Consider the following 13521-nt stretch of genomic DNA (forward strand, 5'->3'; position numbering starts at 1 on the left):
AAGGGGGTCTGATAAGATTGCCTTGAGATAAGTGCTCCACCATGGAGGAATCAATGACCAGAATACAACAGCCAAAATCATTTGAATATTATGCAGGTATTCAATTACAGAGCATTGCTTCTGGTTTTTTAAAGTTTTAGTTGATTAAAGAAGCATTTGTATTATTTAAATACAGAACTTTGAACTGCAAAGGGATATTAATAAAACATGATTCTCCATCTTAATGGGAGTTGTTGGGTGATGTGACATAGAAAAGAATAAGTTTTAACTTCAGAAAGATGAGAGTATTGCAGACTTAAAGGTTTTAATCCATTGTATCCCCCAGGAAGACTTGGGGTCAAGATAAGTTAGTTTCTTGAAGCCCCACTAGTAGATGTTAGAAGGAAACTGAAAATAAAATGTTCAGATGAAGTTGAAAAGGCATGCAAGAGCTCTGAAAATTGGATCCGGAAAGTGTATAGAAATTAGTCTTTGTTTTTCCTATCAGAGTTAAATATCAAAGATTTAAGTGGCAAATACTGTAATAGGAAAATGTGCTATTTTTAGACTATCCACTCACTGTAGAAAATAGGCCCATTCTTTCAGCAGTTCATCCTCAGACTTTAATGATCCTCCAATTTTGAGGAAAGCGGTGGAAAATTAACCTCAGAAATGCAGGCAGTAGGACGGGGTGTAGCGTAGTTGGTCGAATGCTTGCTTAGCGTGCACAAAACTCAGTGCTGTACACCTATAATCCCAGCTCGTTGGAGATGGAGACAGGAGGACAAACTTATACAGCAAGTTGGAGGCCAGGCTTAGCTCCCTCAGACATTGTCTCAAAAAGAAAAAGCAACAAAACTGTTGCAGGCAACAGGATAAAGGATAGTTTGGTTTGGGCATGCTGCATAGACAAGAAATCAAAACCAATTGATGAGATAGTGTAGAAAGAAAGCAGAGGAGAAAGCAAGATCAGAGGCAGGAGTGTCAGGTGAGGGTAGCATTGCGTCAAGGCACAGCCATCTACAATTCCTCACCCACTGGCATGGCCCAGGCAGAGGTGATCATCCAAGTCTGGCTTGTGACCCAGACTTGAGAAGACTTGTCATTCAAAAGCTAGGACTGGTCAATGACATTACCTCTCAGTGCTGCTTTGGTATGTCCTGAGACCAGGACAGACTCCCTTTAGTTCCTTGTGAAAGACTGGCAGACCATAGCACCCTGTCAGGATGGCAGTACTGGGAAGGGTTGTCTTGGTGCAGTCCCATGCCAGGCAGAGCTAACTATTCATCTTAGGACCCCAGGGCTCAGTGGCCGACCACCCCACACCTCAGCAGCATGTGTCCTGCTCTTGGTTGTATTTCCTCAGTTTGCCTTTTTCATCTGATACAGCATTTTCGAACTTTCTGTCCTTGGGCTTTGCTCAAGTCAGTCTGCCAGCTGGATTGTTGAATCATGAATTCATCCTAACTCTGCTACTCAAATCTAGGTGGGTATATTCTTGGAATTCTGTTTTGAGGCCTGCTTATTCTCTGAGCCTTTGCTAGTTACCAGGATCACACCCCTTTTGGTGGTAACTGGGAAGCAATTTAGGTAAATGAAAAGAAGTTGGAGTTGGGCAGACCTCAGCTGGATTTCCTGTCTCCATTCTTGATTAGCTATGTGGTTTGTAGAGAGCCAGTTTCTCTGATCCCTGTGTTTTAATCTGATAGACTGAGAATCATCTCACTGCAGGTTTGCTGTAAAATGAGAAATGTGTATAATTTGTAGAAAGCCTTATGGCAATTCCTGGCGGATAGTAGACATCTCATGTAGGATTGGCTTTTATTGCTCATTTTGACAGACTGGAACTGAGTAAAAGAGGACAGCAACTTGGAATCAAGGGCTGGGAGAACAAAGGTAAGATTGGAGGCATGTGGCGGCCTTGCAGGAAGTGTGTATGAAGTTAAGATGTGGCCAGACTCAAAGGAAAGCAGGAAAGGATCAAATGCCAGGGAGCTGGGAGAGACCAGCTGATGTTTAGCGATCAGCACAGATAACGGTAGCCACTCACTACAGTGCTGGGTTTGGGGAGAATATGCACCAAGTGTTCTTGACCATGGTCCAACATTTACTGTTTGCCTACTCTGCCACATTCTGTTTGAACTGTATCATCTCATTTGGTCTTCACAACAGCCCTGTAAGATAGGTGCTATTATAATCACTTCCAATTTAGAGATGAGACAGATAGTTTCAATTACGTTCTTGCTTAAAAAATCACTAGGGCTGGAGATGTGGCTCAGTGGGTAAAGTGATTGCCCTGCAGGTGTGAAGACCTGAGTTCATATCCCCACATCCCAATCACAGCCTGTTTCTCTAATCCCAGCATGCTCCTGTGGCAAGGTGGAGTGCAGAGACAGCAGGGCCCCCAAAACTTAGGCGTCAGCTAGCCTGGAACAAGAGGCCCTGTGCTAAAAGGACAAAGGACAAACACCTAAGGCACCCACACACACATATAAATACACAAAATTTTTTGAAAAAGAGTGGGTAAGGGGCTGCAGAGACGGCTCAGCGGTTAAGAGCACTGACTGCTCTTGCAGAGGACCTGGGTTTGATTCCCAGCACCCACATAGCGGTACAAACCATCCTTAACTCCAGTTCCAGGGGAATCCAAAGCCCTCTTCTGACCTCAGTAACATTGCATGACATGGATACACTCACAAGCATGCAGGCAATACACTCATACACACAAAATAAAAATAATAAATAAAATAATATATGCAGGCAATACACTCGTACACGTGAAAAAAATAATAATTTTTTTTTAGTCTTTTTAAGATAGGGTCTCCCTGTAGCTCCAGCTGTCCTAGAACGCACAGAGATCTACCTGCCTCTGCCTCCCAAGTACTGGGACTACAGGCGTGTGCCACCACACCCAGCTAAATAAAATATTTTTAAAAAGATAAAGAGTGCGTGAGATGGCTCAGCAGGTAAAGATGCTTGTTGCACAAGCCTGGTAACCTGGGTTTGGAACCCTCACAAAGATAGAAGGAAAGAACTGATTCCACAAAGTTGTCCTCTGACTTCTACACATGTGCTATGGCATATGGATCCACCCCCCACATTGTGTACACATACATGGTAATAATTTTTAAAAATAAAAATTTAAATAAAAAATGTAAAGAAAATAAGGAATTTAAAGGAAAAGGAAAGAAACAACCAGTAGGTAGAGAAGGCTAGATACCAACCTAGGTCCGTGCTTTTAATGTTTTCCTTCTAGTAGTTACCTCCGACTGGAAGACTTTCTTTGCTGTTCCAGAGACCCAACCAAAAGATAGGCACCCAACAAAGTGCCAACCAGTCATACCATTGGTGAAGACCTGTATTCTTGGTGCTGTGCCAATCTGCTTCACCAGCCTTCTTTGCTTCCCATAGCTATTTTGCAAGGCATCAATGTACTTCTTTTATGAATGGGGAAAAAGTCAGACCGACAGCACTGTTTTCTTCCTCTGCATCAAATGGGCATTACTTTTTCCACCTATTCCTCGGCCCATAATCGTCTAGGTTCTAATCCAAGACTTTCACGGAAACGCCTCTTGCTGAGATTACAGTGACTTCCAGTTGCTGCATCCAGGGGACAGTTTTCAATGATTAACTCATCGGTGCTCTCTTCTGCAGTCTGCCTTGACAATCATGGCATGCTTCACTGTTTTCAAGATTATAGTTTGTACCAGTCCACTTCTCTGAGCTATTTCATTTTCCTCCTCTGTCTTCCTATTTGTATATTATTGCGCTGGTCTGTAAATATGTCTTCACAGCCTCCTTAATGGACATGATCTCACCTACTACCCATGAAGCCCTGGAGGCAGGGGAGATGTACCATTTCCTTGAGACAGGTTATTTACATAGTGGTCACTGCTCCTGCTCACATAAGCACTTCAAACTGAAGTGTATGTGGTGAGCACATGCAGCACCCCTAACCCTGTCCTGACCCCACCCCATTCTGCTCCTTTCTAGTCTTTTAGTTGGGGTCCTGCCATCAACACGGTTACCCAAAACAGAGCTGGAAAATCATGTTTGGCTCCTCTTCCTGGCCCCTCCCAATTCCTGCTGTTTGCAGGAGCTGTGGTTCTACCTTCTGCATCTTGAGTTCTGTCCCCCCCCCCCCAGACATGGGAAACCCAGCATATACCAACAACATCTCACTCTGATGCCTTGCCAGAGCTCCTTCCAGTCTGGCCTGTTCGCTGGTTTCTTCATAAATCTTTGAAAGCTCAAATGCAGAAAATGCCACCGTCAGATCTGAGCTTTAACACCTTCCTTTGCTAGTCACTGTTCTCAGGATAAACTTGAAGCCCCTCAAAAAACATTGAAAAGCTCTCTAGAACCTTATATCTGTCTGCCCTAGCTCTTCATTTCTTGTCACTCCAATCTTGCTCTCTAGTTGCATAAAAACTCTTATGATTTTTGTAAGCACAATGCCTGGCTGATTCCCCTCTCCAACCCACTCCCACCCTCCCTGATTTTAATACTCCATGCGAAAGTCTCCTCTTCTGGAAGCTTGTGATCCCACAGGGTGGACTAGATATTTTCTCCTTAGTGCCTGTATTCCCCTGTGAACTGTTCTGTCATTACACTTTCAGTATTGCCCTATGGCTATTTCTATATGCATCTCACTAGTTGGGAGGACTCTTTTCCAGAGCAAGAACTTGAATTCCCAGGATCTGGCGCATATCAGATCCCTAGTGAATGTTTGTTGACTGAATGATTATCTTGCAAGTAAGTTCTGAAACTGGAACAAAAAAAAAAAATTCTGTTCTTAAATCAATGTTCATTCTAAAATCAGTATTCATTTCACCCTTATAATTTTCACATTGGGGTGTTAAAAGTCCCTGAGGAGTTGAAGTTTAAGAGGGCAAATTTTATACAGAGATTTACTTCAAATTTTTAAATTGGCTTTAATTTTCCAGTCATGCATCAATCATATGATTCAGTAATCAGTTTTAAAAGATATTCAGTAGAGTTTTGTTCCCATTTTTAATCTCCAATTTTTGTTGCCTCTACCCTCAAGGTACCTAATCTTCATAGCTTATTATCTCTTAGATTTTCTTTTTGAAAACACATGCAAATATAAAACCGTATATTATTTCTTTTCTTTGACTTTTAAAATGGTATTTAAAAATGAGGAGTCAGGACTGGAAATATAGCTTAGTGGCAGAGTGCTTGCCTAGCATGTACAAGGCCCTGGGTTCAACCCCTGGCACTGCAAATAATAATTTCTCTGCTTTTTCTGAAGTATGTATTAGCAAAAAGTTAATTGGCATCCAGCTCAAACGAACATGCCTAAGGACACTTGGAAGAGGACAGCTATTTGACGAATAGGGAAGGTAATTCTGGCTGTTCACTGACTTGGAAAGATCCAGTTCAGTCCTTCCTACCCCCATGGAGCCTGCAAATTCTCAAGATCCCCAGAGTTATCTTTCCTCTGGAACTCTCCCAGGCCACTCCCCTTGATGTAATATCTAGGTTTGAGCAGAAGGTAGGGTGCTGCAGAGCCCGCCCTTTCTGAATTGTCTGGGCCAACTCCTCTTTCCACAACAGTTCAGGCTTCACTGCAACTCTGGCTTCAGCACCAACAACTGCTTTCTGAAGCAAGATGGCTAAGATGGACAGAAAGCTGTGCTCTGGAAGGAAACAATGTTCCAGGTCAAACTAAGTTTGCTACACAGCCCCTCAAATGCTTCTAGAAGGAATCTGGATAAGTCTTATCATGTGGTTTATCTACGCCTTGATTTCATGTTTGTCCACAGGTAAGAATGAAATAAAATATTTCTGATAGTTTGGGCCTTGAATATAGATTAAAAAGTCGACAAATACTTTCATGGGCTTGGGGTTGAAATATATTTCTAGAACATCCGTTTGTCTGAAAAAAAGAAACTCTTAAGTCTTCATGTCCCACATCACAAAAGCTTGCATTCTGTTTGGAAGTTTTCCTCCTAATAGTCAAAGAACAATGTCATTAATATAGTTAGCAGAGTTAGGTGCATTTTGCTACTTATGTCAGTGGGTAGTTTAAAGGTTTAAAGCACAGTTATTGCAGTCTTCTTCCACGTGCCGTTTAAAATGACTAAAAATTCTAACAACACATGAATAAAAACATAATTTGTAAGCTTCATATTGGGTATAACAGTTTATGAAAATTAGATTTCTCTCTTGGTCATTACAGGCGAAAGCACTTCATACCATTTAAAAAGATTTGGTTTGGAGCATTTTCTCTGCCATTAAGATTACATAATTTTCTCTGCTCCACTCCTGGCTACTTGTAATTACCTTCTTTATTGTTCGAAAACTGAAATTCTGTACCTGTTAATGTTTCTTCATGTCATACTGCTTTTCCAATTTTAATACTCTAAGGTGCTGGTCATTTTGTGGTGTCAGTGGAACGTTGAGCACTTAAGCAACAAATCAGTATGAAGGTACCTTGCAAATGGTTAGTGTTGACTTAAATGTAAACTTTTGGTGCTCCTGGCCCCCAGACTTTCGCAGCTCCCAGTGGCTCAGCCAGCAGTGTGCACGTTCTGCCCATTTCTCATGATTCATGTATTCAGACCTCTCTCTATTTATTTGAGCCTATTACTCACTACTTCTGAAAAACAAATGTAGACTGCAAGCACTGCTGTCGTCATACCTTGCTTCTTTTCCTTGGCCTTTATTGTTATTATTTTCCACCAGGGCCTGGTAAAATGGCTCCGCAGGTACAAGCACTTGCTGCCAAGCCTGACAACCTGAGTTTGATCCCTGGAACCCAGTTGGTAGAAGGAGAGAAACAACTCCCACAAACTATCCTCTGGACTCCACAAGCTTGCTGTATACACACACACACACACACACACACACACACACACACACACACACACACAAAGTAAATAAATAAATAATAAATGTAAAAAAATTCCCAGCAGAGGCGCTACCTCCATCCCAAGCCTATTCTCCCATCATCCTTGCAGTTGTGTTCCACCTCTTGAAGGCCATTCCCAGACCTCTCTCCTTCATCCCTTGACCTCTAGAGTTAGTAGGGCCAAGGGCTGTTCAGCACTGGCTTAAGGGAAGAACCTGGGCATCTTTCTTTGTATTCTTACAGCCTCCAGCACAAGCTAAGTGTCTTGGTAAGTTGGTAAGTTAATTGGTTGATTGTTTATTTGTTGAGACAAAAAAGAAAACAACACCACCAAAATAGGTTGTCAATCCCTCCACTGAGCCAAAGGGACACCGTTTTTCTTAACCTGGCCTTTTCTTCAATGAATTCAGTTTTTTCTTGAAAACTGTTTCAAACAGAGGTCATTGTGCTTTTCTGACACTTACAAATTTACCCAGAGAACCAAAACTGAAAGAGTGGGGAAATCACAAGGATGTCAGAGCCAGAAAGACAGCCCCTCCCTTCTGAGTCCCCCATCACTTGCTAGCTCAGTGACTAGGTCATACAACTACATTTCCCCATCTGTGAAATGGTGGTAACAGCCACCTTGAGGTTGTGAGGAGTTAAATAAAATGGTGCAAAGTTACTTTGAAGACTTTAATACTCCCCACCCCCAGTATCAGCTATTCTTATCTGTTGGTGATGCAGACGGTGGTGTCAGCAGTTGATTGCTTTAGCTGAGGTTGCCTCCATGCAGTTTTGACTATTTGCTCTGGGTTGTGTAGATGAACTTTGCAAATTTTAAATGAACTTCTGTCCCATCCCCGGACAGGTGGCAAATTGTTGCTTTCCTTCACAGAAATCATTTGTCTTGCTTTACCCCTTCAAAATAATGGTGGGTGATTCAGAGAACTGATTCTTATCAACAATAGCAACAGTGACAATCACAATTCCTTCTTCCCTCTTTCCTTCCTTCCATTCTTCCTTCCTTCATTCCCTCCTTCCTTCCCTGCGTCCTTCCTTGAAGGAAGGACTCTAAGGATCGAATCTAGGGCCTTGTGCATATTACAACAAATACTCTACTATTGAGCTCATCCTCAGCTCCCATCCCCCCCCGCCCCCGCCCTGAGTTTTCACTTTCCATTTTTGAGACTGGGTTTCACCAAGTGTTCCTCCTTGTAACTCAGTCAGGCCTTGAACTTGCAGTCCTCTTCCCTCAGCCTGCCAAACAGCTGGATACACAGGCTGTGTCGGTAGACCTGGCTCCCAACTGCCATTTCTGAGCACACCCTGTTCTCTGGGTTAGAAAAAAAAAAAAAAAAAAAATTCTCATGTCAATCTGCAGGGAAGGTCTAATTATCCCCATTTTATACTAGGAAGCAGAGACTCAGAAAGGTCCAGTTCTTTGTCCAGGAGTCCAGCAAATGGGAGAATTGGGTTTGACTCTGATTTGGCCTGCTCTAGAGCCTGTGAGCTTTGTCTTCTATGTAGAAGAAGCTGAGCTGGTGACACTGGTTAGAAAAAGGAGGAGGGACAAAGTGAAGTAGATAAAGGTGATCTGCCTTTTCTGACGCATTTGCCTTAAAGGCTGTTGAAGGAAAAGGTGGTGGAAGAGAAGCCTGATGAGAAGAGGTGACCACTGTGGTCCAGGCAGAAAGAGATGCAATAGTCTCTGCATGGAAAGTTTGCCCAGTGGCTCTGTGGTGGACAGCCTGCATGCTCCATCGCTGGCATTGACTCGAGATTTTAGAAGACAGGTGTTTGACATAAACCTTAGAATGGCTCAAAGGACTAAATTAAAATGAATGAGCAATTAGGAAAAATATCAGGCCACGATAATTTCATTAAGGGAATCAAGATGTGGCTCACTTATTTGATTTTCATTCACTTAGCATTTCTGAGCACCTTTTATGTGCCCTGTGCCAGGCTGGATGGTGATTTTGAAGATGAACAAAATAATCCCTAGTTTACAGCGAACATAAAGCCAGCTAGAAAATGCAGGGAAGTCTCCAACATTTGGGTGCTTAACACATTTTTAACTATTCTTTATCCACCAGAGGTCAAATAAAAATCAGTGTTCCCACTCTCAAATGAACATTGGAGTCGTCTGGGGAGCTTGTATAAACACCACTGCCAAGATTTCCCAGCCAGAGATTCTAAACTAACCTGAGGAGCTGCCTGGGCACTGGTATTTTCAAAACTCCCTGGGTGGGGCGCTTAGAGGAGTGGCTGCTTGCAGGACTGGGCAGGGGAAATGCAAGATGAGACAAGAGCATCTTGTGATAAGCGATGAAGTGCTTAAAATAGGGTGGGGGCCTAAATGCAGCACAGTATCTTGGGTTGGATCCTGAAACGGAAAAAAGATGTTAGTAGGAAAATTGGCAAGATCTAAATTAAATCTGGAATTTACGGATGTTTTCCAACTTTGATTCCTTAGCTTTGATAACTGTCTGTCACAGTTATATAGATGTTAGTATTGGTGAAGGCTGAGTGAAGGACATACAGGAACTTGTACATTGTCTTTGAAATTTTTTTTGTAGACCTAAAACTATTTTTAAAGCCTTTTAACAAAGATACCATTGAAAAAGAGTGGAGGGGTGTTGTGTCAAATGGACATAGGAATCAACCTGACAGAGTTTCCACAGGCCAAAACTGGAACAATTTGAATAACTAAATTAACAGTAACATTAGATTTTAGGCATAAAATAAAATAAATACCTATGACTCTTATAAATAAATAATTGAAAAAAATAAATGAATGTTGTAGAGAAATAGCTTTTCCTTACAGGGCCATTCCAGTTACATTTTTAAAAGTTCACTTTTAAAACTTAACTGAAAGGGGGATGGAGAGATGGCTCAGTGGTTAAGAGCACTGACTGCTCTTGCAGAGGACCCAGGTTCGATTCGCAGCACCCACGTGGTGGCTAACAACCATCTGTGACTCCAGTTCCGGGGTAATCCAACGCCTTCTTCTGATCTCCACGGGCATTGCACGACAAGGGTGCACTTACACACCTGCAGGCAATACACATAAAATATAATAAGATATTTAAAAAATAAAACATAACTGAAAGAAATATCTAGCTGTTAAAATTAATGGGTGAAAGTTTGAAAAGAAACAGAATATTTACATCCCCTCAAAGTATCTCCCCCAATGTTAGCTGTAACAGGAAAATTGATAGCTTTACTGTTTGAGGCATTGCCACAGCCACAGGATCAAGATTAACATCAGTAGTAGACATGTTGACACCAAGTCCTCCTATGAGTATAAGGCAAAAATGTAGAAACTCAGTGAAGTTATGTGAAAGCACCAGGCAAACCCAAACTGGGAACAGGTCTATACAATATCAGACTAGTGCTCTTCAGAAATGTCAAGGTCATAAAGGACAGACACAGACTGAGAACAGATGGGACGATACTAACTGGACATGACAACTACATGGGGAATCCTGGACTGGCTCCTCGAGGGAAAAAAAAGAGCATGAAAGGGGGAAACTGATGAAATTTGAATAAAAACTGAAACCTAGTTAATGATAACGCATTGATGTTATGTGTTAGTCTTAACTTTCATAATCACTATGATGATGACATATGGGAAGATGAGTGAAGGGTATCCCAATGTGCTCTCTAGTATTTTGAGCCTCCTTTGAAAGTCTGAAATGATTTCAAGATAGGACTAATCTGTTTGTTGTGTTGCTAGAGTCACGTCAAGTTGTTGGCAGGACTGTGTTCCTTCTAGAAGCTGTAGGGGCGATCTGTTTGCTTGCTTCTTTCCAGTGGCCACCTGGGCTCCTTGCTTATGGCCCCTTTCCAGTATCTGTACATGTCACCCTTTGTTCAAGCGTTCACCCATTAAAGGACACCTGAGCTGAATGTTCATACGCAAGTCTTACGTGACAGAAATTTCCATTTCTCTAGGATAATGCCCAAGAGTGCAACTGTCCATCAATAGTTGCATGTTTAGTTTTAAAAGTCAAACATTGTCCAGAGTGAATGCACCATTTTACAATCCTATCAGCAATGTGTGAGGGAATTCACTTTTCCTGTCTCCTTGCCAGCCTTCTGTTTCGTCACTTTAAGATTAAAAAAAATTTTTTTGTTTAAATATTTTATTTTTAGTATTTTTATTTTATGTGTATGAGTGTACTGCATGTAACTGCACCCTTGTCATGCAATGCCTGCGGAGGTCAGAAGAGGGCATTGGATCCCCTGGAACTGGAGTTAGAGACAGTTATTAACTGCCATGTGGGTGCTGGGAATCAAACCCGGGTCCTCTGCAAGAGCAGTCAGTGCTCTTAACTCATGAGCCATCTCTCCAGCCCCCACTTTAAGATTTTTTACCATCATGCTGGGACTAAAGGCGTGCGCCACCACACCTGGCCACCTATGATTTTTTTAAATGAGTTAATTCATACATCTTTTTAAAAATTTTATTGTTTTTGTTATTTTTAATTTTATTATTTTTATTTTTGATGTGTATGCGTGTATTGCCTGCATGTGGGTAAATGCACCCATGTCATGCAATGCCTGCAGAAGTCAGAAGAGGCTCTGGATCCCCTGGGACTTGAGTTATGGACAGTTGTTAGCTGCCATGTGCGTGCTGGGATTGGAACCCGGGTCTTCTGCAAGAACAACCAGTGTTCTTAATTGCTGAGCCATCTCTCCAGCTTTTTAAAAAAAATTTTTAGACAAGTTCTAATTCTGTAGGAAGCTGACACTTACTATGTAGCTCAGGCTGGCTTCTAGCTTAGTTCTATTGCCTCTGCCTCCTGAGCATGAGCCATTGTGCTGGCTAGTTCCCCAGTCTTTGTATATGCATACATATACGTGCACATGTGTATGTGGATGTGTTGCATGCATGTGCATGTGTGTGTGCAGGTGCACTTGCCTGTATGTGCACATATAGAGGCCAGAGGTCAACATTAGGTATCTTCCTTTATTACTCTCCCTCCTATTTAAAAAAATATATTTTATTATTTTTATTTTAGGTGTATGAGTGTATTGTCTGCATGTAGGTAAGTGCACCCATGTTGTGCAATGCCCGTGGAGGACACAAGAAGCCATTGGATCCCCTGGAACTGGAGTTATGAACAGTTGTTAGCTGTCATGTGGGTGCTGGGATTGGAACCCGGGTCTTCTGCAAGAACAACCTGTGTTCTTAACTCTCCAGCCTCATCTCCCTCCTATTTTTTGAGACAGAGTCTATCACTTAAACCCAAAGTTCACTGTTTTGGCTAGACTGGATGATAAGCAAGCCCCCGAATCTCCTTCTCCCTCTCCCCCGAAGCACCGAGGTTACAGGTGTGCATGCCCTGCCTGGATTTTGTCAGTGTTGGGGATCTGAACTCAGGTCCTTAGGTTTGCACAACAAGCACTTTACCCACTGAGCCATCACCCCAGCCCTATTCCATAGTTTTTTGTTTTGTTTTTTTTTTTTTTTACCATAAATTACCTAAATTAACAACAATAAGAACAACAACAATAAAAGCCCTTTATGGGCTTTTGTTATTTTGGGTGAGAATTTTAACCATTTTGAATCTTGCAATCTATGAACCTCTCCATTTATGTAGGTCCTCATCGATTTCTTCTCTCAGCATTGTAAATTTTTCTCCATATAAATTCTGAGTATATTTCATTAAATTTATACCCATTTATTTTAATTTTGAGTGATAATAATTTTAAAGATTTATTTATTTTTATCTTATTTTATGTGTACGAGTATTTACCTGCATGTGTATAAGTGTACCACATGCGTTCAGTGTCCATGGAAGCCAGAAGGGGCACAGATATCCTAGAATTGGAGTTACAGTTAGTTGAGCCATCATGTGGGTGCTGGGAACTGAACCCAGGACCTCTGCCAGAGCAGCAACTGTTCTTAACTGCTGAGCCATCTCTCTAGTCTCCAAGTGATAATTTAAATTTCTGTGAAGAAGTGTTTATTGCTAGTTTATTGAAATGTAATTAATTGTTTCAGTTTTTTTAGAGAGAGTCTCATGTAGCTTAGGTTGGCCTCAAACTCCTTATTTAGCAAAGATGATCTTGAACTCCTGTTCCTCTTGCCTCTACCACTAAAGTGCTGGGATTATAGATATGCACCACCACACCTAGCTAGAAATACAGTTCATTGTTATGTTTACCTTATATCCTGTGGCCTTACTGAACAGTTTTAGGATTTGTTTTGTTTTTGTTCTAGATTCCGTGGAATTTTCTGACATCTGGAGAGTTTTAGTTCTTTCTAGTCTGTATTCTTTCTGTTTCTTTTGCTTGCCTTATTACAGCAGCTAGAATTTCTGATATCTTGAATAAGAATGATGAGTATGGGTATCCTTGTTTGTTCCTAGTCTCAGCTTGGAATCATTCAGTCTCTCACCATTTAAGTAAGATCTTAGAAATAGGTTTGTTATTACTTGTAGATGGTGTTTAGTAACTTAACTCCGTGCTGTTCTTAACCTGAAGAGAGGCTTATCCCCTCTTTGATCATGAATGACGCTTAGATTCTATAAATACTTTTTTCTATGCCAATGGTTAAGATTTATATGGTTTTTCTTCTTTAGCTTGTTGACATGATGGATTTCAAGTATCAAACAGCCTTGCATTCCTGAAACAAATTTCACTGGGTCATGAGATATAATTCTTTTATATATTATTAG

At 41.4% G+C, this 13521-nt stretch overlaps 1 protein-coding gene across 1 annotated transcript in view; it reads left to right on the top strand.

The window, feature by feature from the left end:
- Positions 1-5455: 5455 nt before the first annotated feature.
- Il20rb (interleukin 20 receptor subunit beta) overlaps positions 5456-13521 on the top strand; it is a 43592-nt gene continuing 35526 nt past the window's right edge. The window contains exon 1 of the mRNA XM_008841655.3: positions 5456-5765. Coding sequence (XP_008839877.1) covers positions 5693-5765 — 73 coding nt within the window. The 5' untranslated portion in view covers positions 5456-5692. The remainder of the gene's footprint in view (positions 5766-13521) is intronic.

Source organism: Nannospalax galili, unplaced genomic scaffold, assembly GCF_000622305.1.
Source record: "Nannospalax galili isolate Female #2095 unplaced genomic scaffold, S.galili_v1.0 scaffold861, whole genome shotgun sequence".
Classification (NCBI taxonomy): Eukaryota; Metazoa; Chordata; class Mammalia; order Rodentia; family Spalacidae; genus Nannospalax; species Nannospalax galili.